The 22579-nt window shown below is 39.5% G+C and overlaps 2 protein-coding genes across 28 annotated transcripts in view; one reads left to right on the top strand and one right to left on the bottom strand.

Moving 5' to 3' along the window:
* Positions 1-8904, bottom strand: part of NXPH1 (neurexophilin 1) — a 433511-nt gene extending 424607 nt beyond the window's left edge. For 2 of the 4 annotated variants that reach the window (XR_005369461.1, XR_005369460.1), the window contains exons 1-3: positions 8661-8904; positions 7343-7821; positions 5833-5940 (exon numbers count right to left, since the gene is read on the bottom strand). The gene's annotated coding sequence lies outside the window, so the exon portion shown is untranslated. The remainder of the gene's footprint in view (positions 1-5832; positions 5941-7342; positions 7822-8660) is intronic. The other 2 variants (XR_005369459.1, XM_038556945.1) reach the window with 2 other exon arrangements.
* The window catches only part of ICA1 (islet cell autoantigen 1), a 141663-nt gene continuing 126892 nt past the window's right edge, over positions 7809-22579 (top strand). For 6 of the 24 annotated variants that reach the window (XM_038556938.1, XM_038556933.1, XM_038556937.1 and 3 more), the window contains exons 1-2: positions 7809-7963; positions 20946-21036. Coding sequence is in view for 5 of the 24 variants with exons in the window: in XM_038556942.1 (XP_038412870.1) it covers positions 7885-7963 (79 nt within the window). In the remaining 19 variants the exon portion in view is untranslated. Of the gene's footprint in view, positions 7964-8153; positions 8289-16045; positions 16065-20945; positions 21037-22579 lie in introns of those variants that run through there. The other 18 variants (XM_038556934.1, XM_038556931.1, XM_038556932.1 and 15 more) reach the window with 15 other exon arrangements.

The following is a 22579-nucleotide window of genomic DNA, read 5'->3' as shown; positions in this document are numbered from 1 at the left end:
TATCAAGCCTGAGTATTGTTTTTCATGTCTGCCAATACAATATATGAAAATGCTTTCAGTTGAAAAAAATTATTGAAAAATAGTCTATTTTTCATTCTTACTAATTCAATTTCTTCTTTTACAAGCCATTTGTTTCTGACGTTTCAGTTGAGTTATCCAGAAGGACCTTATTCAATAGATTCTCCTCAAGAAAAAAAGCAGTAATACATAGTAATCCAGAAAATACATATTGCAAGGTTACTATTAATTCATTAATAGAGGGACTTCTGATCAAGATGGAATGACAGGGGCCAGATTTATACCTCCCTCTAAAAGCACTAAAACAGACAAAATGCTATTCAAAATATTGGATATTAAGAAAAAGTATTTCTCTCTCCCTCCTTCTACCCAAGTCCCTGGCAACTGATTTTTTTTTTTTTTTTTTTTTTTTTTTTTTTTTTTTACTGTCCCTATATTTTTGCCTTTCCAAAATGTCATATAGTTGGAATCATACAGTATGGCCTTTTCAGACTGGCTTTTTCCATTAGCAATATGCTTTTAAGGTTTTTCCATGTCTTTTCATGCTTGATAGCAAATTTCTTTTTAACACTGATTACTATTCCATTGTGTGGATACATCACAGCTTGTTTAGCCACTCACCTATTGAAGGACATCTTTTGGTTGCTCTCAATTTTGGGCAATTATGAATAAAGCTGCTATAAACATTCATATGCAGGTTTTTGTATGGACATGTTTTCAACTCATTTGAGTAAATACTAAGAAGAGCAATTGTAGGGTCGTATGTTAAGAGCATGTTTAGTTCTGTAAGGAACTGCCAGACAGTCTTCCAAAGTGACTGTACCATTTTGCATTCCCACTATCAATAAATGAGAATTCCTTTTGCACTACATCATCTCTAGCACTTGATGTTTTCAGTGTTTTGGATTTTAGCCATTCTAATAGATGTGCACTGGTATCTCATTGTTTTAATTTGCAATTTTTAAAAGATTATTTATTTATTTGACACAGAGAAAGAGCAAGACCACAAATGGGGGGGAGCTGCAGACAGAGGGAGAGGAAGAAGCAGGCTCCCTGTTGAGCAGAGTCTGACTCCACTGGGGCTCAAACCCAGGACCCTGGGATCATGACCTGAGTTGAAAGCAGACGCTTAACCAACTGAGCCACCCAGGTGTCCCTAATTTGCAATTTTTTAATGACATATGATATTCAACCTCTTTTTAAAATACTTATTTGCCATCTGTATATTGCCTTTGGTGAGGGGTCTGTTCAGAATTTTTGTCCATTTATTGTTATTCATTTTCTTTGAATGTTTTGGATACAGTCTTTTATCAGATGCCTCCTGAAAATATTTCTCCCTTTCTGTAGCTTGTCTTCTCATTCTCTTGACAGTATATTTTTGTAGAGCAGAAGCGTTTGATTTTAATGAGGTCCAATTTATTCATTTTCTTCTTTCATTGACTATAACTTTGGTGTTGTATCTAAGAAGTTGTTGCCATATCTAAGGTTATCTAAATTTTCTCCTACATTATCATCCAGAAATTTTATAGTTGTGTATTTTACATTTAAGTCTATGATCCATTTTGAGTTAATGGTTGTGAATGATATAAGGTCTGTGTTTAGATGATTTTTTTGGCATGTAGATGTCCAGTTGTTCCAATACAATTTGTTGAAAAGACTATCTTTTTTCTGCATTGAATTGCCTTCATTTCTTTATCAAAGTTTAGATGACTATATCTGCAGGTGTCTACTTCTGGGTTCTCTATTCTGTTCCATTGATCTACTTGTCTAATCTTTTGCCAGCATCACACACTCTTGATTACTGTAGCTTCATAATAAGTCTTGAAGTCAGGTGATGTCAGCCCCTTGACTTTCTCACCTTCAATATTGTGTTGGTTATTCTGGGTATGTCTGAAGTTTTTCACAGTTCAAATTAAATAGAAACCCACAGCACCAAAAACCTCAACAATCCCAAAGCTACAAGAAAAAACAATACTGAGGACATCATAATCAAATTTCTTAGCTCTTAAAAGTAGCAATATGGAAAAAAAATCTTAAAAATCAGCCAAAAGAAAAAAAAGACATAGAGGAGCAAAGATAAAGATGACAGATTTTATGTCTTAAACAAACTAGAACACAACACAGCAACAGCTTTAAAGCTCAAAAAAAAAAAAAAAGTCAAATTCTTTACCAGTGAAAAATATTTCTTTTTTTCTTTTTTATTTTTTTTGAAAAATATTTCAAAAACAAAGGTGAAACAGACTTTTTCAGATGTACAAAGCCAGAAGATTCATTACCGACATACCTGCATTTCAAAAATTCATTAATGGTTTTGTTTTGTAATCACATCATATATATTTCAATAATTGCTATCTTTATTTATCAAGGAGGGTTTTATTTTAGATTTTATTTACTTCTTTATTTGAGAGAGAGAGAGAGGGAGAGAGAGAGACTGAACACAAATGGGAAAGCGGGGCAGAGAAAGAAGCATACCCCCTGGCTGAGCAGGGAGCCTGATATGGGGCTCAATCCCAAATCCTCGGATCATGACCTGAGCTGAAGGCAGATGCTCAACCAATTGAGCCACCCAGGTGCCCCAACAAGGAGGGGTTTTGTCTGCATACATTACTTATCAGGGATTTGTACCCTATGATCCTTTATATTAACACCAAAGTCCCTCATATTAAGGCTCTGTGACCCACAGATGAGAATCCTTGTTTTAAAATATAAACTTCATGAAAAATGAAGATCTAATTCAACATCATGGAGTAGATGGATTAATTAGGATAAAGGCTGGGTTGTAATATTATTTCAAAACATAGTGGTTTACACAATACTGAATTTTATTTCCTTCTCATTAAACAACCCATGCAGGAGGAGGGCAGAGTGGCAGATCAGGTGGCAAGTGTCTTGCCATCCTCAATATATTGCCCTCACCTTCATGGCCAAAGGTGATCCAACCAGTGGGAAAGGGGCAAAACAAAGGTGAGGGTATGTTTCTTTTAAAAGTATCTTTCAGTCATATCCTATTGGCTAGAGCCTTGTCACATGACCATACCCTGAAGCCAGGGAAGCTAGGAAATCTAGTCTTCAGCTGGGAAACAATGTATACTCAGCTGAAATTTATACTACCATGGGAGAAAAGGGGAGAATAAATATTGGGAAATGGTTAGCAGTCCCTGCCAAAGCAAATTTGTGACAGAGGTAAAACTAGAAAAGGAAAAGTGTATCTGATTGGGAGTTAGGAAATATGGTTGATAGTCCTAATTCAGCCTCTTACCCCTTGATTAAACCAAATGTTTAGCTGATGCTTCACCTGAATTACCTTTACTATCTACACCAGGGTTCTTAGTTATTTTTTTTTTTTTAAACTGTTCCTGTGGAGAGAGGGAGAGGGAGACTAAAGATCTAGGAAGTTCCATCCTCAACTTTCCGTTAAGTCCTGTTCCTTACCAGAGAGTGATTCTTTCAGGGATCATTATGAAAGAATCTACCATAGAGGACATAGTCTCATGTATAAGATCAGAGGCACAGCTCTGAACTCTGCACTGAGGTCTGCCCAAACCCCAGCGCTGTTCCTAGTCAGGCAGGATTATACCAGATGGCACATGACAAAGTTCTCTACCTATAGTGATGATATCACCAGCATTTTTCTTGCAGAAGTTCCAATGGATAATATTGGGAGTATAGAGGTGGGCATTATTCACCCAGAAATCTAAGATGGTGTACTGCTTTTACTCTTCAGTGTGAAATAAACCTCCTCTCTTCATTGAAGCCTTAATTTTGAAGGGAAAGGAAGTTAATTTTAATTAACATAAGTTAATGCTATTGATTAAACTTTTGTTCTATTTTCATAAGTGCACACAAATTTGCTTAAAGACAGCTAGCACTGCTGAGAGTTTAACAGCTTTGTTTTGCTATGAGAGAGCACAAATGATGACAAGAATTACACCAAAATTAGTCAAGATAGTTGAGTACAACTAATTCTCTTTAAGTATTACACGATACAGGGAAAAATGACTTCATTTTGCCAATAAAATTTAGTTTAAGCTTTATTTAAATTTCTATCACCAATAAAAATCAGACAACAAGTTTAATGATAATTTTTAAAACATGTTTTTTTCCATTTATTCTTACAGATTATCTAACATTAATTTTCCAGTAACTCAAGGAAAAGTGATTTTTGTCTTATTAATGAGCTAAACTTGGAAGAGATTTATATGTACAGCTCTTATTAAATACATTGATAATAATAATAGCTTCAGCTCTATCTTAGCATCTTACAGGTACCCTATGTATATATGATGCTCTCAAAGGTGAGTCGAAAGCAAAAGGATTTCAGAGCAGTAGGCAACTATAATTATCTGTCTGGATGAATGGTAAGGCACTTATTTGCATTATGGTTCCCATTCACCAAAAGAAAGAAAGGCATTCTTCCTCACTTGCTCATGTTGGCTGAGAGCATAAGGAGCACTCAAAATGTTAAAAATACATATTAAAAATATATTATCAACAGTCCACTAAATATTGCATTGTATTATTGTGTTGTATTATATATAGTGTTAAATGTAGATTAACAGTTTTTATAAGTATGTTCATACACTAACTTATACAAATGTATTGAGAGAGAGATATATATGTGTATGTGTATACATATATACACTCTAAATGATCACTAATCTACTTTCTGTCCTGTAGATTTTCCTATCATATACTTTTACAAAAATGTATTCATATAATATATGGACTTTTATGACTGGCTTTTTTAAATTAGCATGCTTTCAAGGTTCATTCAAGTTACAGTATGTACCAGTATTTATTCCTTTTCACAGCCCAATAATATTTTATTATATGGATATAATACATTTTGTTTACTCATTCATCCACTGAGGAGCAGTTGGATGGTTTCCACCTTTTGACTATTTTGAATAATGCTGCCATAGACATTTGCATGCAAGTTTTTTTGTGGACACAGGTCTTCATTTCTCTTGATATACCTTGGAGTAGAATTGCTGGGCCACCTGGTAACTCTGCTTAATCATTCGAGGAACTGCTAGACTGCCCCAAAGTGGCTGCATCATTTTATATTCTTACCAGCAATGTATGAAGGTTTCTACTTTTTCACATCCTTGCCTGGATTTTAACTTTAAGCAATATTGCTTTGCTTAGAATGGTGAAACAGGAGAGGAGGGCAATACCCTGATGACCTGTCAGAAGCCATGCCAGCTCTGGACTGCATACTCTCCAATTTCCATAATCTGAGAAAAAATAAACCTTTATCTCATTTAATCCACCGCTCTTCTGGGTCTCTGTTAATGAGAGCCTAACACAATTCCTAATTCATGTGGTTCAATTAACACATCTTGAACCTTGGAACCCCTTGAAAAAATCATTAAGTTGAATATGTAATTTTTCTGTGGAAAAGTTTTGTCATCCTGTTACATTCTGGAAAAGGTACATTACTGCATATCTTCCTTAATCTCAGATTCCATCATTCAATAACTATTCTCTTAGAAGTTGTTTCAGGTTCTCAACAGGTTTCAGGTTCTGTGAGTGCTTTGTAAAATTGAAACAACTGGATATCCAGAAACAAATGGAAGTTTATGGATGGAATAATTTTTTAAATGGAAAGGAAAAGCCTTCATTGTGGTGATGCAGAATGGGCATAAGTTTTATTATTTCCTTCCTGAATATCCTAATGTTATGAAAAAAAAAAAAAAAACCTTGATAAAAAGTCATTTAAAAAAAAAAGTCATTTAAAGATTTATCTTAACCTCTCTGGGAGCCCAAGGAATTTCAGTGCCATTTGGATCAGAGAGAGCTTGTATCACATACCTGTTCACTTTCAGACATTGTCTTCAAAGCCACTTTCAGCATCCATGATTGATTGCTTGACTCGTGGCCCAAGTTTTCACCTCGGCATTTAGAAAAGTAAAAGGAAACCTGAGTAATTAGTTACATAAATCAGTTTTCTCATTCACTTCCCCCAGTACTTGTATTTCAATTATCTGCATTTTGAGGCGATATTGTGAACATACCATCAACCTGCCATTCTACTGGCTCTCTTGTAACAAATTTAAGTATTTTCCACAAAGCCAGCCTTTGATAAATAGGGTTCCTAATACATTTTCATGTAACTAGTAAATCAACACTAGTGGAAAGGAGAACATTACAGAGTCAGGAGATTTTGTGATCTGTTTCTCAGTGTTTCGAACAACTGATTGATACATTCACCCAACATTCATGGAGTACCTACTATGTTAGAAATAGTACTTCATTCTGTTAAAAAAATAATTTTTCTTTTTAACTCCCGATAGTATGTTTTTACACATTATTTAGTGGTTCTTGGAAGCAAGTATTTTAAAACAAAATAGTTGTCTTTCTTTTGCAAAGAAGCCCTTGTTGCTCATTTTAAAGAGTTTTGTATTTTTCTTTTTTCCTTCTTATAAAGAGCAAAAATAACTTGGCTTGGCATGTATTGTTAACAGGTTACCTTGAATGCTTTTTATAAAACCCAAATATATAGGAGCAATGTTGTCTCTTCCAAAGTTTCTCTTGAATCTCAGCTTTTCAACAACTTGCTATTTTGTAGATCATATTAATTCATTGTTTATTTGTAAACATTTATGAAGGACTTGATGTTTGCTTAGCTTTATATTTTGTGCCATGCTAGGACAGGCTCAAATACATCTATGACAAACAAAATCCCCAAAGAATATATCCAGACAATAATGTCAACTTTTAAGGTTATGTAAATTTCTGGAGCTGTACCATCTTACAAACTTTCTTTTAAAATGTCAACAACACCTATACTTTATTCATCTTGGCTAGGCACCTTTCTATCTTGAGATTATGCTAAACCTCTCATGGTTTAGACAACCCTGGATTCAAACCCTTGCCCAATATCCTATTAGCTAAATGACTTAAAGGCGCTCTAGGGAGTGTCTTATCTGCAAAATAAGAATAACTTTATCTACAGCAGTAGGTTACAGTAACAACTAAATGTAAAGTATATAGCATATGCCTGGCACATAGCAAACAGCCCATTCATGTTTGCTGTGGATTTCAGATTTGTTTGCATCATTACTCAATAACCATCTTTCATTCCACTCTGTTAAATTGTTCCAACCAGGGCAGCCCAGGTGGCTCAGCGGTTTGGCGCCGCCTTCAGCCCAGGGCATGATCCCACAGTCCTGGGATCGAGTCCAACGTCAGGCTCCCTACATGGAGCCTGCTTTTCCCTCTGCCTGTGTCTCTGCCTCTCTCTCTGTGTCTCTCATGAATAAATAAATAAATACAATCTTTAAAAAAATTGTTTCAACCAGTGACTATTCTATGAACTTACTTATAATTAGGGATTGAGCCATAGCACATTGGGACTGCTTTTTAGCATAGATGATTTTAGAAGCACCTATTCCAACACCTTCTCTTTGTGTAATCACCTCAAGGTACTCTAAGAGCAAGAGTTTGGTGGGTTTTTTTTTTTTTTTCGATAAGGCAAAATCACTACAACCGTCAATAACTTAAGATTAAAAGATATATGATTGTATGGGAATAAAACACACACACAGAGTTGTGTTTTCCCCACACATCCTTTCTCCTTGAAGTTCAAAGTTGACTTCCAGATGACAGGCCCCTGTAACTTTTCTCAGCATTGAAGTCATGAAGTCTCCAGTCTCCTGAAGCCGCACAAATCCTAACGTGCAGGCAAGCAGGACGCTCAGCGCTCCGCACTCAGCACGGAGGGACCCGTGGGGCGTTCGCCGCGGCTCCCACCTGTCGGCCAGGTCATTGTGACGCACGCGCTCTGGCCACGTGGAACACCTGCGGGAGAGCAGGGGCGGGGTCACCCTGGGCGGCGGGTCGGAGCGGGGGCTGCCCCAGGAGATGGGGGCCGAGGAGAGTCCCCAGGGAGGACAGACAGAGCGAGGCTCCCTCCCCCCATCCCAGACCTGCCCCCCCAAAGGTGAGGCCTTCGCGCCCTCGCTCCTCCGGGAGCCGGGGTCCTGCGGGAGGGGTCCCCGCCCCGGGCGTCTCCGAGGATGCGGGGGGTGGGGGGCGGCGTCTGCGGGGAGGCGAGGCCGCCCGCTCCCCCCGGCCGCGGCGCTGCGCTGCGGCGCGCACGGGCTCCGCGGGCTCCTATTCCGGCGGGCGGCGGGCGCCGCAGGAAGGGCCGGTGCCTGCGCTCCCCCGCCCCTTCCCTCGCCTTCTGCTGACGCTGACGTCGGAGGAGGGAGCCGGAGGGACGCTCCGACCGCGGCCGGGAGGCTCCTGGGGGCCGGGGCTCCGAGGTACCTGCCCTCCGGGGGCCGGGGCGGGGGCGCGCCGGGCGGGCTGCAGGCTGCAGCGGGAGACGCCGGGCGGTCGGGGCGCCGGCCTGAGGCCGCCGGGGGACAGGCGGGTCCCTTCCCCTCCCCCGCCGCCCCCCGCGGGCCTGGGCAGGTCTGGAGGATGCGCGCGCCCTGGGAGCGCGGCGGCCCGGGGGAGCGGGGGGCGTTCGGCGCCGGCCGCAGCTCCAGCCCCCGCGCCCGCGCCCGCGCCCGCGGCAGCCCCAGCCGCGCCTCGCCTCGCCCTCCCAGCCGCTCCCGCCGGCCCCGGGGCCCCGGGGCCCCTTCTGGGCAGGGACTGGTGTGTGTCCGGGGCTGACTTGTGGACAAGTTCACCTGCCGCGGCGCCTGGCGGCTGCTGTTTCTCCCGCCCCATGGCCCATCTCTGGCAGAGGTGGCAGGGAGCAGATGGGTGCCTCTCTGTAACTCCCGGAGCCGGGAGGCCCGAGCTTGGTCTCCCGCAGGCGAGGTGCTCAGCAGCCTTGGACCCCACTGGGGCAGGAGCCCCTCAACGTCAGGTCGCTGCAAACCCGGCTCGTTTCCTTAGGGCGCTACAGACTCCGCCTTTCCTGCCTTCGGGCTATTGCAGCTCCTGCTTCCTCTAGAAGCGGTCATATCCTGTTATTATGTCTGCCTTTGCCCAGAGGCCCCCTCCCCTTCCATTAACCTCCTCACTCTCCTCACTGTCTTTTTTTTTTTTTTAAACTTGGATTGTCCCCAAGGCCCCTCATCTTCTCTTTGGGGGTCTCAGAAGTACTGTGCCCTTTTGCTGGGAAAAGGCATTAACTACCTGGTTGGGGAGATTTACAGTTTAGAAAGAGAATCAGGTTCTTTTCTGTTTACATAGCTTAAAAAAAAAAGAAAAAAATCAGCATGAGAAAAGGTGCCGGGTAGCAGCCTTAGAAACTGAGATCTGGTAACTTCATAAAAATTATGAGGGCCTGGAAAATATATCACCAGCTGGATTGAGAATGATATTGAATGTAGGAAGAAAGGCACATAAGGCATTGGCCATTAAGGTCCTATAAATTATGACTCATTGCAAACATGTTCATGTCCAAACATTACAGTAAAAAGGCTCTCCAGAAAAATCTCAAATTGGTTTCTGTGGACCTTTAATTTAGATTTTCTGAGATCTGAACTGTTGGGGTTAGGGAGTGAAATAGGAAATACTTACTGGTTTGAGATCGATGCTCCAGACTCAGTTTCTTACCTTCTATTTAAATCACATACACGGCCTAAAAATACTTTTAAGTGGGTTTTCAAACCAGTTTCTTTTTAGGTTTCAGTCTTTATTTTTGAAATGTCTTGCATAAAGAATATCAGAGGGGCCAAATCAGTTTATGATTAATAGTTCAAACATCACGGTTTGCTTTTAGACTACTATGTATATATTTAATTACTGGAGATGTGGCTTTCTAGATGTACTATTTCGCATTATATAGGTAGATAATTCTATTATTAACAACAGTTAAGCAACCTGAGGTTTAAAACACTGTGGATACTCCACCCATAGATCATGAAATGGTAAAGGCACTGGGTGGTAAATGCCTAGACAGTTTATTTCATAGCTGTGTTTCCTCCACTTGGTACATTTGAGTATCTGACTGATTTCCCTGAGCATCTTTATTGTCATGCATTTCTCTCCATGTCAACTTTATGACAAATACAGACAATTTTGTTACTTGAAGGGAAATCTTCAAGATTGCTGCACTTTCAATGTATTTGACTAAACAGTACTTTTTTTTTTTTTTAAAAGGTGCAGGCAGTTTTATTAGAGGCAAGAGAAGTGTGGTAACTGTGAAATCACATGGCAGGGTCAACCTGTGTTGGGGTGAAATTTAGGGTTACAGAAACCTTATATAATAGAAAGTGGGAAAGTTGATAGGCGACAAGGGTCAGAAAGAACTGTTCCTTTTTATTGGTTGAGTTCCACAGTTAGAAGCCTGATGGTAGATGGCAACATTTAGGATCAGTGCACTGGTCACGGATGTCCTTTTTATTCCATCTGTATTATTAGATTTACGGGAACCATAGTCAAAGATACTATCTGCATGTTTTTGTTCATGAGGCATTATAGATCACTAATTAATTAACCTTATCTCCATCCTCACCCCCATCTAGAATCTGCCTTAGCAAAGTTTTGAATTTCAAGAATAATATGAGAAAATATTTTTTCCCTAAGCTGTCACATTTTGTACCACAATCATCCCTAGTATCATGGAGGACGTGCAGAGGACATGTAAGCTTTGAATCCCAAAAAGAACAGGATTGGAACCCTACCTGCAGCACATAAATAGCCATGTGACTTTGAGCAAGTAACTTATGCTCTCTATGTTAGCATTTTCTTATCTATAGAGTAAGACCATACACCTTGTTGAATTGTAGTCAGAATTAGAAATAATATATTTAAATGTTTTGTACAGTAAATAGGACTTCAGTAATAGTAAATTATTCTTTTACATGCTAAACATATGTACTGTCCGCATCTGAAAAGGATGCTACTGCTTTTCCCCCTGGGATAGGAAATGTGTTCCAATTTGGTTTTGAGTAGTTCAAGTGTTTTGTAGCAATACTAAGAGCTTGGGCTTTCTGGAATACTCCCTGAGGCTGGGAGATTCAATCTCTCATCCTGGAACAAAGCAAAGCTAATTTGTTCCAGTGGGGATAGATCTTCCAACCCCCTGCCACTCAAATGTGATCCATAGACCAGCAACATTGGCTTCCCCTGGGAGCTTGTTAGACATAGATATCTCAACTTGCCCCGCCCCTTCATCCCCAGCCCTCTGAATTCAAATCTGCATTTTAACAAGATCTGCAAGTGATTCATGTGTATATTAAACCTTGAGAAGCATTGTTGTAACCTGGTATTTATCAAACTTTTGTGTCTAATAGAATCATTTGGGAACTTGTTAAATTGGACTTCCAGCCTGGCTTCTCTCATCTGCTGTTAATACCTCAGGTAGCTCTGATGTCACCACTTTGACAAACACTGCACTAAACTATCCAGCATAGTGCTCTAAGATGGGACTCTGCCCAGTTCTTTTTTTTTTTTAAATTTTTATTTATTTATGATAGTCACAGAAAGAGAGAGAGAGAGAGAGAGAGAGGCAGAGACACAGGCAGAGGGAGAAGCAGGCTCCATGCACCGGGAGTCGGATGTGGGATTCGATCCCGGGTCTCCAGGATCGCGCCCTGGGCCAAAGGCAGGCGCCAAACCACTGCGCCACTCAGGGATCCCTCTGCCCACTTCTTTAACAAAACATTTTGGCAAACATGAGCTTTTTTAAATATTAAATCCCCTTTGAAGTAAGTAGGTATTATAATCCCTGTTTATAAGAAAATTAAGACTATAGGCATGATTTACCCCAGATAATGCATATAGTATTATTGTCTTGAACCTCTGTAAATGCTAGTTAACCATGTTTTCACTATTCCAGCAACTAAATTAATTGTATTGTGTGTGTGTGTGTGTGTGTGTATGCATAAATGATTTCAGATACTAATGAATCTCTCCAGGACAGGGATAACTATACATAATAGGATATTTTATAATGCTTTTAAAACAAAGCCTTCCTTCTATATGACTGAAGGCCATTTACTTAGGGTAGCTGATTTTGAGCTTCATCTCAAAAGGATGATGTCAACTTGGCATTATTGTCAGGATAAGCATAATGTACATGAAGTGTACATCTTAGTGTCTGACAGGTGGTAGTTCCTCAACTAATAGCAACTACTTATCCTCGTATAAACCTAGTGAGACAATGAGTTCATGAAAAGCTGAGAAAATGGCATTGCTCATGATGAGAAGTATTTCCTCCTAAGTCAGATGACATCATTCACCAGGCCTTTGACCACAGCAGAGGAGTAGGGTCACTATTCAGTACTCAGCAAAGCATTTGTTGTACGTATGCTATGTGTTAGGCACCGTTCTAGTGCTGGGAATCCCAGGACAAGACCTACATCCTGGCCTGCTCTGGAGGAGCCTACAGCGTAGTAAGAGAGAGAGAAAGAGAAGAAAGAATCTGCTGACAGTTACATTTCAGTGAAAGCAAGGAGGGGATGAAACCCAGGGCCAAGACACCCCACCTGGATGACAGAGTGAGGAAGAGTGCAAACAGAAAACCTGAGAAGACTCATGAAGGGGGTGGCCCCTGAGTTAAGGATTAGAAGACCAATAAGAATTTGGCAGATTGAAAAAGGCTTGGGAATAGAGTCCCCAACATAGTATCCAGTTTATAAAGAAAATACTGGCAAATAGCCCTCATATCTGGAGCCCACCGTACATGTGTGTCCTTGTTAGCTGAGTGACCTTGGGCAAGTTTGATTATATGTGAGTTGAGATTATTAAATGTATTCATCAGGGTAAGTGCAAGACTGGTTTCAGTTATGTATTGGATAGTCGTGGAGGTGGTGGAAGTATTAGAAAACAGAGACTGATATAAACAGACTGATATTAAAGTTATCAGAATTAGAGAAAAAAAGGCTAATTTTAGAATACATTTAACAGAAAATATGTAGAATTAGAAGAAGATGACTAAAAAGGATAACTGAATGCAATTCAGTCCTGTGAGGTGGGAAGCATGAGGTACATGTGTTCAGGAATGGATCACTGACCATGTAGGTAATGGTATATTGTTAACCCTAAGAGTCTAGATTCTGGAACAGAAAGACCTGTTCTAAAGGAGAGAGTATTTGTACATGGAGAACTAAGATCATAGCGGCCACTTCCCCAGAGCATACATTAAATTCCATTCTATTACTTGCCACCATCACGATCTTTCACACCCACGTCTTTGTTCCCAGAATAGGGCATGGACACCAGCGTCTGAAACTTAATGGTCCTTGGGAGAAATACAGCCTTCTCTGCATGTGTCTGGAGAAGTGTATCCTAAGCCAGATACTGAGGAGATAATTGTAATAAATGGTGCTGCCTCTCCTTTCTGGTGCTAACCCTGATAGCCATCATCAAAGTTTTGTTGTACACAAGAACCGTTTTGGCAACGGTTTTAGGACTAACGCAGCACCTGAGCCTGTGACCAGGAGAAATTCTTTTTTAAAAACAATTTTGTAGAAACAATTTATAGAAATGGGGCCCATTATCTTATCTCTTTCATTCAGGAGTAGAGTGGAGTGGTTAAAAACAGGAACTCAGGAGTCAAAAGCAGACCTAAGTTTACCAGTTATTGACTTTGGGCAAATTATTTTACCTTTCTCAGCTTTTTAAAAAAAACTTAAATTCAATTTGCGAACATATAGTATAACACCCAGTGCTCATTCCATCAAGTGCCCTCCTTATGCCTATCACCCAGTTACCCCATCCCCCCCACTGACTCTTCCGCAACCCTTTGTTTGTTTCCCAGAGTTAGGAGTCCCTTATGGTTTTTCTCCCTCTCTAATTTTTCCCACTCAGTTCCCCTCTTTCCCTTATACTCCCTTTCACATTTCTTATATTCCACATATGAGTGAAACCATATGATGATTGTCCTTCTTCGATTGACTTTTTTTCACTCAGCATAATACCATCCTCTCAGCTTTTTTTCTCATTTGCAAAATGGGGTGGTATCCCCTTCATGGTGGCTGTGTCCACATATGAGATAATGGTGTTAAGTGCTTCACACATGTAAAGTGCTCAGTGAATGGAAGCACACAATTACGGCCCTTTGTCCAGTACATATTTACCAAAGGCCTGCTGTGTTTCAGGGACTGTGCTTGACGTAAGGAGGCAAAGATGAACCAGTTAGGGTTCCTGCTCCCAAGGGACTTGCAGTGTAGTGCAGGAGATGTAGATGTAATTAGCTCAGTGCAGAAGAGCACTGGGAGTGCAGGGTACTGCCAGCAGGGGGCAGGTAAGGACTGTAGTTAAGGATAGGAGTGGGAGATCCCTGGGTATGGAACGGTGGGTATTCAAGTAGGAAAGCCTTCACTGAGGGGGTGACATTTGAGGAGAGAAGCTTAAAGTCAGCTCTAAATTGGCCAATTGGATAAAGGGGGGAGAGCATTTCAAGGGAAGGAAATTTCACAGAGCCTTGGCATCGTGTATTCAGGGAAGCTCTAGCCTTCTGAAATGTCCGGAAAATAGTTCTGTGTGGAGTATAGTGAAATTTTGAATTTTCATTTGATGTTTTTTGCCAAGGAGTTTGGAATTTCTTTAGTGGGAAGAGAATGCAATTAAAGCATTTAGAGTGAGAGGGCAGCATGATTAGAACTGCATATTATAGTAATAGTTCAGACCATAATATGAAAGATTGGAGTGGGCAAATATAGGCATAGTTTTGCCTCTGAAGGCCTAGACTCAGTCCTGGCTGTCAACATAGAAAAGAGAAGATGTAACTAATAGCTTTTTAGGAGGTAGAATGGAGAGAATTTGGAGACTGGCTATAAAAGATGAGAAGTCAAATCTCCAGTTTGGACCATTTGGTGGATTTTGTGCTGGCAATTAATATAGGAACCACAGGAAAAAAAAATAGAATGATTTGGGGATGCAGATGGAGAGATATAGGTTCAGTTTTAGATGCGCTGAAGTACCTGTGGGACATCCAGGTGAAGATTACAATGGGGAGATGGGAATTTAAACACTTCTTTAGAACACCATGTCCATATTTCCATCTCCCTACTGTTGTCTCTGGAGAGCTGTTTAATTTTGGATGTCATTAGCACACAGCTGTTGGTTGAAGTCACAAAGTGGATTAAATCACCTAAAGAGGCAGGTGAAGTACAGTAGAAGACAACCAAGGTCGGAACCTTGTAGGTCACTGAGATGTGGGCACAGAGAAAGAGGAGCTACCAAAGAAATTAGAAGAGATTCAGAAGTGTAAAGTGTTTGCTGAACAGTTAAGGAAGGGGAGCTTGGTCAAAGGTCAAGTGAGATGAGGACTTAAGTTAGATTCATAGTGAAAAACTTTCTCTGGCATGGTGGAGAAGGGAACTGTATGGGCTGAAAAGACTTCAGTGAAGAGAAGGAAAAGATGGTAACTGGAGGAGGAAAGAGTTTAAAGAACTTGGGCTGAGGGCAGAAAGGGAGGTTAATTAACTTGAAGAGAGGAGATAATAGTTGGGCGGGTACAGCAATTACTGATGGTTGTTGACTGTTGCCGGAATGTCTCTGTATGGCCTCTCTAGCATGGCCCATCAGGATTCCATGAAGTATTCCTAGAGAAAGTGCTCCAGCAAGCACTCTAAAAGCTGCAGAGTTGCATACAAAAGTTGTCATATAAACCATTTAGCTTCCATATTGTTTTCTGGAACTCTCTAGTCAACAATGCTAGCTGATTCTGTCTTCCACCATCCCAGCAGGATGAGAAGGGGAAAGGGGGTGAGACCTCTCCCTTCCAGACAAAGAGAAAGGAACAGCAGTAGTTATAGTCATGGTGCTGGATAGTTCCAAAGAAGTGAGCAGTGGTGCACGAAGAGTGGAAGCTATGAGAGAGGGTGCCTAGCACAATGCCAAGAGCCATGATTCCCTATAGTAAATGAGGAGGGGGACTGGTCATCATCACCCTGGAGAGTTTTCTTCCACCTGTTGCTTCCTGAAGGTCAGGATTAATGTCCTTGTATCTAATGCTCTTTCTTCAGTGTTGCCATAGGCAGCATGGGCATCATTGTGAAGTAGGTAAACTTTGCATTGGTGCCAAACCACTCCCTCCTTTCTGCTTCCTGCTTTTCTCTTCCCTGCTGCACTCCTGACTTGGACCTGCACCCCTTTGGAGTACTTCCTGGTTATTCTCCCTGCCCTACCAGGTATATGCCCATGGCCCTATCTTTCCTGACCCATCAAAAAAACAAAACAAAACAAACAAACAAACAAAAAACAGTCTTGTACCTTATTTACTCTGGGTGTTGCTGCTATTTAATCCTATAAGCTTCTTCTGTAAGAGAGTAGAGAGAGTCTGGAAAAGAGATCTTTGACTAGTTCTCAAATAATACCAATTAGATGACCCAGTGTAGGTAAGGGTAGCTCTGTCAGTTGGGGTACATGAAGATGTAGAACTTTCTGTTTGCTTCCCTTTACTGCTTGACTTTTATTTTAAAGTCCCCTTCTTGCTTCTCCCTCCCCTGCCTAGGCAGCCTTCATCCCTTGCTCTTAAGCCAGCCCAAACTCACACATGAGTTAGTAGCTACAACTTTACCAAGGAAAGTCCTTGACTACAAGCCATTTCCAGAGAAAGGAGCTGTGGTCGTTTATCTGTGCATAGTATAGACATTTTTAAACTACCTATTGGTGTGTGTGTGTGTATTTCAGTTATTTAAGACTAATGAAACAGGCTTACTCCGTGTCTTGGGATGTTTTCTGGGTCTCAGTTCTTTGCCCTGTGAAAAGAGGAGATTTGACTGAATGATTTATAAATTCTCTCTTACCTCTGAGTGAATCAGTGAAGGCGTAAGAAATTACTTGATAATCTCTATAATTGCTTCAACTTATGAATTTAATATTAAAGAACCTTGTAAACAGCGTCTCCCTGATTATTCTGATTGCTGAAATTATGCTTATGTGTAATTTCATACATTCACATACTTCTGTCATACCTGTAATATTATTAACCATTCATATATTTCTATATATTTGTATATGAATTGTATATAGTATATTTCATTTGCAAATATGTACATATACTTTATAGGTGTGTATATATATATATAAATATACATAGAGAGACAATTTTATCTTTTCACTTTTAGTGATTTTTTTTTTGATGGTCTTATAGTAGTTTATTATCTTCTTATTTCCACGAATCTGATTTGAAACTATTAGTACAGGGACTCGTGGGTGGCTCAACAGTTAAGTGCCTGCTTTCAGCTCAGGCGTGATCCTGGAGTCCCGGGATCGAGTCCTACATCGGGCTCCCTACATGGAGCCTGCCACTCCCTCTGCCTATGTCTCTGCCTCTCTCTCTCTCTGTGTCTCTCATGAATAAATAAATAAAATCTTTAAAAAAAACAAAACTATTTGTGCATTTTGCACATAGATTTGGACTTTTTTAAAGCAACTTATAAGGAAAATGTGGATGCAGTCATTATGTAGGTCATTTAAAAAAAACTATACACAGTATGTCTGTGAATATATCTATATATACATATATACAGTCTTTGTATATATATATGTACATATATGGAATTTTATATTGTAATGACATTTCTGACAGAATAATTATCAGAGATTCTAGGGAGAAAGAACTATTTAAAGTTCTATCTGTAGAATATTGGTGACCTGAGTTATAAAATTAATTTCTAGCTCTTTATTGATTTGCTTAATGCTTTAGACTAAGGCTGTATGTGAAAAGGAAATGGCAGCCGTATAAGTCATTTAAAACATACTACAGGCATATTTAAAAAACTGAAAGGGAATACGTGAAATTAGATAATATATTTTATTTAACCCAATATGTGCAAAATATTATAACAAGATAAAAAAATCAATATATAAATAGAAAAATATAATGTATAAATATGTATTTATATATAATATAGTTATATAAATGTGAATATGTACAAATACATTGATATAAAACATCTTTTTATAAATATAAAATATAAATCTAAAATGATTTATAGCCTATAAATCTAAGATTTATCAATGAGATGTTTTACTTTTGGGGGGTCTACTGAGTATTAAAAATCCAGTGGACACCAAAAGCATATCTAAATTCAGACTAGCCATATTTTAAGTTTTCAGCAGCCAAAAATGGCCAGTGACTATTGTATTTGGACAGCATGATATTAGATGATAAAGTTAACTGTTTCATATTTTTCTTCTATAAAAAAATTGTTAAATTGGTAAGAGTCTTCCAATTTTAAAGTCCATTTTTGAAGTATAATTTAAGGAAAACATGTATTCCTATCATTTAATAATGTTCTATAATGGCAGTTGAAGGGTGTGTAATATTTCTTTAAAGAAGTTGATTAGGACTTTTGTCCTCACCCTTTGAAATTAAGCTTTTAGAGAAAAAGCCACCATAAATACTAGAGATTAAAACCCATTGCTAAATTTGAACTGACATTTGGAAGTAATGTAAACCAATCTAAATAAATCAAAGGTGAATATAATTTATAAGCAAGGTTTTGTTTAAAAAAATCTTTTCTTTAGCAAAGACACCATATTTATTCTTTATCTGTTCCCAGTCTTTTTTTTTTTTTAAGATTTTATTTATTTATTCATGAAAGACACACACACACACACAGAGGCAGAGACACAGGCAGAGGGAGAAGCAGGCTCCATGCAGGGAGCCTGATGTGGAACTCGATCCCGGATCTCCAGGATCACGCCCTGGGCCACAGGCGGTGCTAAACCACTGAGCCACCCAGGCTGCCCTGTTCCCAGTCTTTTAATCCATTTTATGTTATTTGCTCTTGTGGATTTTTTTGAGGTTTTTTGTTTTTAAATGCCAGCTTCTTTGTTATTGCTGCTATGATTTTCATTGTAGCACAAAATTCACCATCAATTGTCCTTTGCAAGCAAGGCTGTAAGGGAAAGAAGGCAAGACCTAGCCCATGCCCCTTCTGAGCCATTTGAGTTTTTTGTTCTTTGTTTTTTGTGGGGAGATCATATTTTTCACTAATATTAATGGTGAGATTGATAACCTTTTAGAGAATATCTTGACTTTTTTTTCCCAGTTTCTTAGAATATGAAATGCTATGTTGGATATTTTCCTTTGAGAAACAGTCTCTTGAGACAGAGACTGAAGGGAGCACCAGGTTGCTAATTGGAGATTAGTGTTTCAATCCCAGCTTCCTTTATTGAGAACTTGAGTTTTAACCTGCTCTCTTGGACAACTTTTTAGAACCCCAGTTTCCTCATTTTTAAAAAGGAAGATGTGTTCATTATTTTAGGGCTTTCTCATAGATAAATGTCTCTAAAATGAATTAAAATCAGCTTTATGGTCTTTGTGACCAAAAGCATCCTAGATGTCAGCTAGCCCGGTTTACTGTCTTACAGGCAAGCAAAGTGAGGCCAGACGGGTGAAGTGACATGGAGGAGGCACAAATTTGTTATATGATCATGGGTTTACTGGCTTTTATTTTATATTGGGAGATAAGTTATGTTGACATTTGAAGTATTTACTTTAGGAATGATTTTTAGTATATCTAGGGAAGCATTAAGGCTAGTTAATACCTGTATGTAGTACCTGAGCTGTTCTGAAATGTGAATGAAATGATCATTTAAAAATATCCTAAGACTCCTGGGATGCCTGGGTGGCTCAGTGGTTGAGCCTCTGCCTTCAGCTCAGGGCTTGATCCCAGAGTCCTGGGAACGAGTACCCCAGTGGGCTCCCCAAGGGGAGGCTGCTTCTCCCTCTGCCTATGTCTGTGCCTCTCTCTGTGTGTCTCTCATGAATAAATAAATATTAAAAAAATCTTATGACCCCAATTCATTAACAGAAAATGCAAACTTTAACAATTTGTACATATAAGTTTTTTTAAGATTATTTTTTTAAGATTTTATTTATTTATTCATGAGAAATATAGAGAAAGAGAGAGAAAGAGAGGCAGAGAGACAAGCAGAGGGAGAAGCAGGCTCCATGCAGGGAGCCCGACGTGGGACTCGGTCCCGGGTCTCCAGGGTCATGCCCTGGGCTGAAGCCGGCACTAAGCCGCTGAGCCACCCGGGCTGCCCTACATATAAGGTTTAAACAAAAATTCACTCATCCTTTAGTTGCCTTGAGTAAGATTAGAATTCTGTTTTGCTTTTATAAGATTTGCTGACTTAAAAAATTTAAGCATTATTGGGTTTTACTTGTACTTGTTAATTTATGAAATATCAAAAATCATTTGCAGGGCAGCCCCGGTGGCGCAGCGGTTTAGCGCCGCCTGCAGCCCAGGGTGTGATCCTGGAGACTCGGGATCAAGTCCCACGTCGGGCTTCTTGGCACAGAGCCTGCTTCTCCCTCTGCCTGTGTCTCTGCCTCTTTCTCTCTCTCTCTCCCCCTCTTTCTCTGTGTGTCTCTCTATGAATAAACAAAATCTTAAAAAAAAATCATTTGAAGGAAAAGAAATCACTTGCAGGAGATACAAACTCAAATAGAGATAGAATCCATATAAAGGTACATGGAATGCTCAAGTAATCATAACTTGAACAAAACTGAATAGAAGAGTTTGTGATATCTGATAAAGAAGAAAAACACTCATAAAAGCTAGTCAAAATCACATTACTGTATTTTTTTTTTCATTAAACTACACCCAAAGTGGGGCTCAAACTCACAATCTTGAGATCAAGAGTTGCATGCTTTACCAACTGAGTCAGCCAGGTGCCCCAAAATGATATTCCTTTAATTAATATTTAGCTTTTGAAATGATGGAAGACTACTTCAACTTCCCACCATCTATAGCAATTTTTCAACTGTGATTTGAAGAACCAGTTTTTTTTAAATACATAATTACATGTGGAGAAATTGTTTTTCTCTGTTTCTGCTAAAACTGTTTTAACATTTATACTTAAAACACACTTCCTTCTCTTCATGGGAAATTATAAAAATCATTATTGACATAAGAGAAAATGACCAAAGATAAACCACCGGGAAAAAAGATGAAAAATAACTTGGAGCAAAAGACATGTACAAACATTAAATTATTTTTTAACTCATTACCTAGAACCTCTGACAGATTTGTGTTTCTTCTGTTCATTAGGCAAGCCATCAGGAGCCTGCATTGAAGCCCTGGCTCTGAAGCTACTTGGCTTTGTTCTCTGAGACCCATTAGTCACCTCCCTGGATCACAGGTCCCCATGTTATTTAATTTATTCTATTCTTGATTTATTTAATTATCTATTTGTTTTATATTTTATTGAAGTGTAATTGATGTAGAGTGTTATAATATTTTCAGGTGTATAACATAGTGATTTGACAATTACAAATGTTATGCAAGAAAAAGGGGCTTTATTGTTTCTCAACTTCCTTTTGGCTCTAAATTATATGACTTACTTAGTTTTAAGACTGCACCAGAAAAATAAACCCAAAGACAAAACAAGATATCAAATACTGGTAATATTTCTAGATGAAGTTAATCTCTGAAAGAAAAATGGAAAGATGAAACTGGCAGAAAATTATGTACTTGAGATTGTATAGTTGGAAGCTAAATTCAGGAGGCATGCTACAGGATTCCAGCATTTGTTATAGGTAGTCAAAGATGAACTCTGCAGCAAAGACAGGACATAGAAGGTGCTCACTAAATGTGAAATAAACAGCATTGAGTGTCCACCCTCCTGTGGCTATAGAATATATCTAAATGCTGAAGGAGACAGGGATGGCCTTGGAGATTGGTCCCTGTGTCTCCTCAGTCACATCTTTTCTTTCTGTAAGTTCTAGGACTGCACAACTGCTTATGATTGCTTGCATACACATGCCATGCAATTCTGCTATGCAAGATTATGTTCATTGCTTTCTCTCTGGAATAGACAGACCAACCACCCCTGCCCTTCCCCTTCACTGCCCTCATTCTTACCCTTCACCTGGCCAGCCTTTATTAATTCTTAGAAACTCAGCCCAGAGGCCATGTAAGAAGCCAGCTCTTTATCCTCTCCTCTCTTTTCTTGAACCTGGGCACCTTCCTCTGTCATGGCACTTGTTCTAAATCACAGGCAACACCCGGCATTCCCTGACTTCAGATTCTCCTTGATTATACTCAAATAGCCCCAAAAGTCTGTAGCATGTAGTGATGTGTTTTTACTAAGGCTTAATTTTAAATAATTCTGTATTTCATCAGATGTAAGAAACCATTGCTCACAAGACCTTTTACCATTTTATGTTCTGTGAAGGAAGGAAAGTAACTGCCAGACAATAAACAAGGGTATAATTGTAGGACACATCCCAGCTTCAGGAATGTTTGGGATATGAACAGATTTGCACTTGTTCAGTGATGTGTGGTGTCATCAAGCTGGTGTTTGGGAATGAGTGATTTTACTCTGGAATGATGCAAATGTACCACTTTGCACCCACATCACTTGAAAAGTGTGTTTCTTATGGGGGAAAATGGCCCACTTCCCAAAGAAAGCTAAATGCTGGTATGTACAGCAGTGCTGAAGAGCTCTAAGATAGTGACAATTTTTAGTCAGAAAATAGGGAATTTTGAGTAAGTTAGAAAAATGACAAATTTGGCAGTGTCTCAGATCTGCAATTCAAGAGAATCCACCATATGCTCAGTGCAGATACAGGGGACAGGGATTCTGGATTCAGTTTCAGCTTGTACTCCATCTAATAGAAAAACTATTCACTGATAGAAAAATCTGCTAAAGTTGGAAAGGTAATTAATTTTAGACATAAAAC

This window comes from Canis lupus, chromosome 14, assembly GCF_011100685.1.
Source record: "Canis lupus familiaris isolate Mischka breed German Shepherd chromosome 14, alternate assembly UU_Cfam_GSD_1.0, whole genome shotgun sequence".
NCBI classification, from domain to species: domain Eukaryota; kingdom Metazoa; phylum Chordata; class Mammalia; order Carnivora; family Canidae; genus Canis; species Canis lupus.
This window is presented reverse-complemented; position numbering and strand designations above follow the sequence as displayed.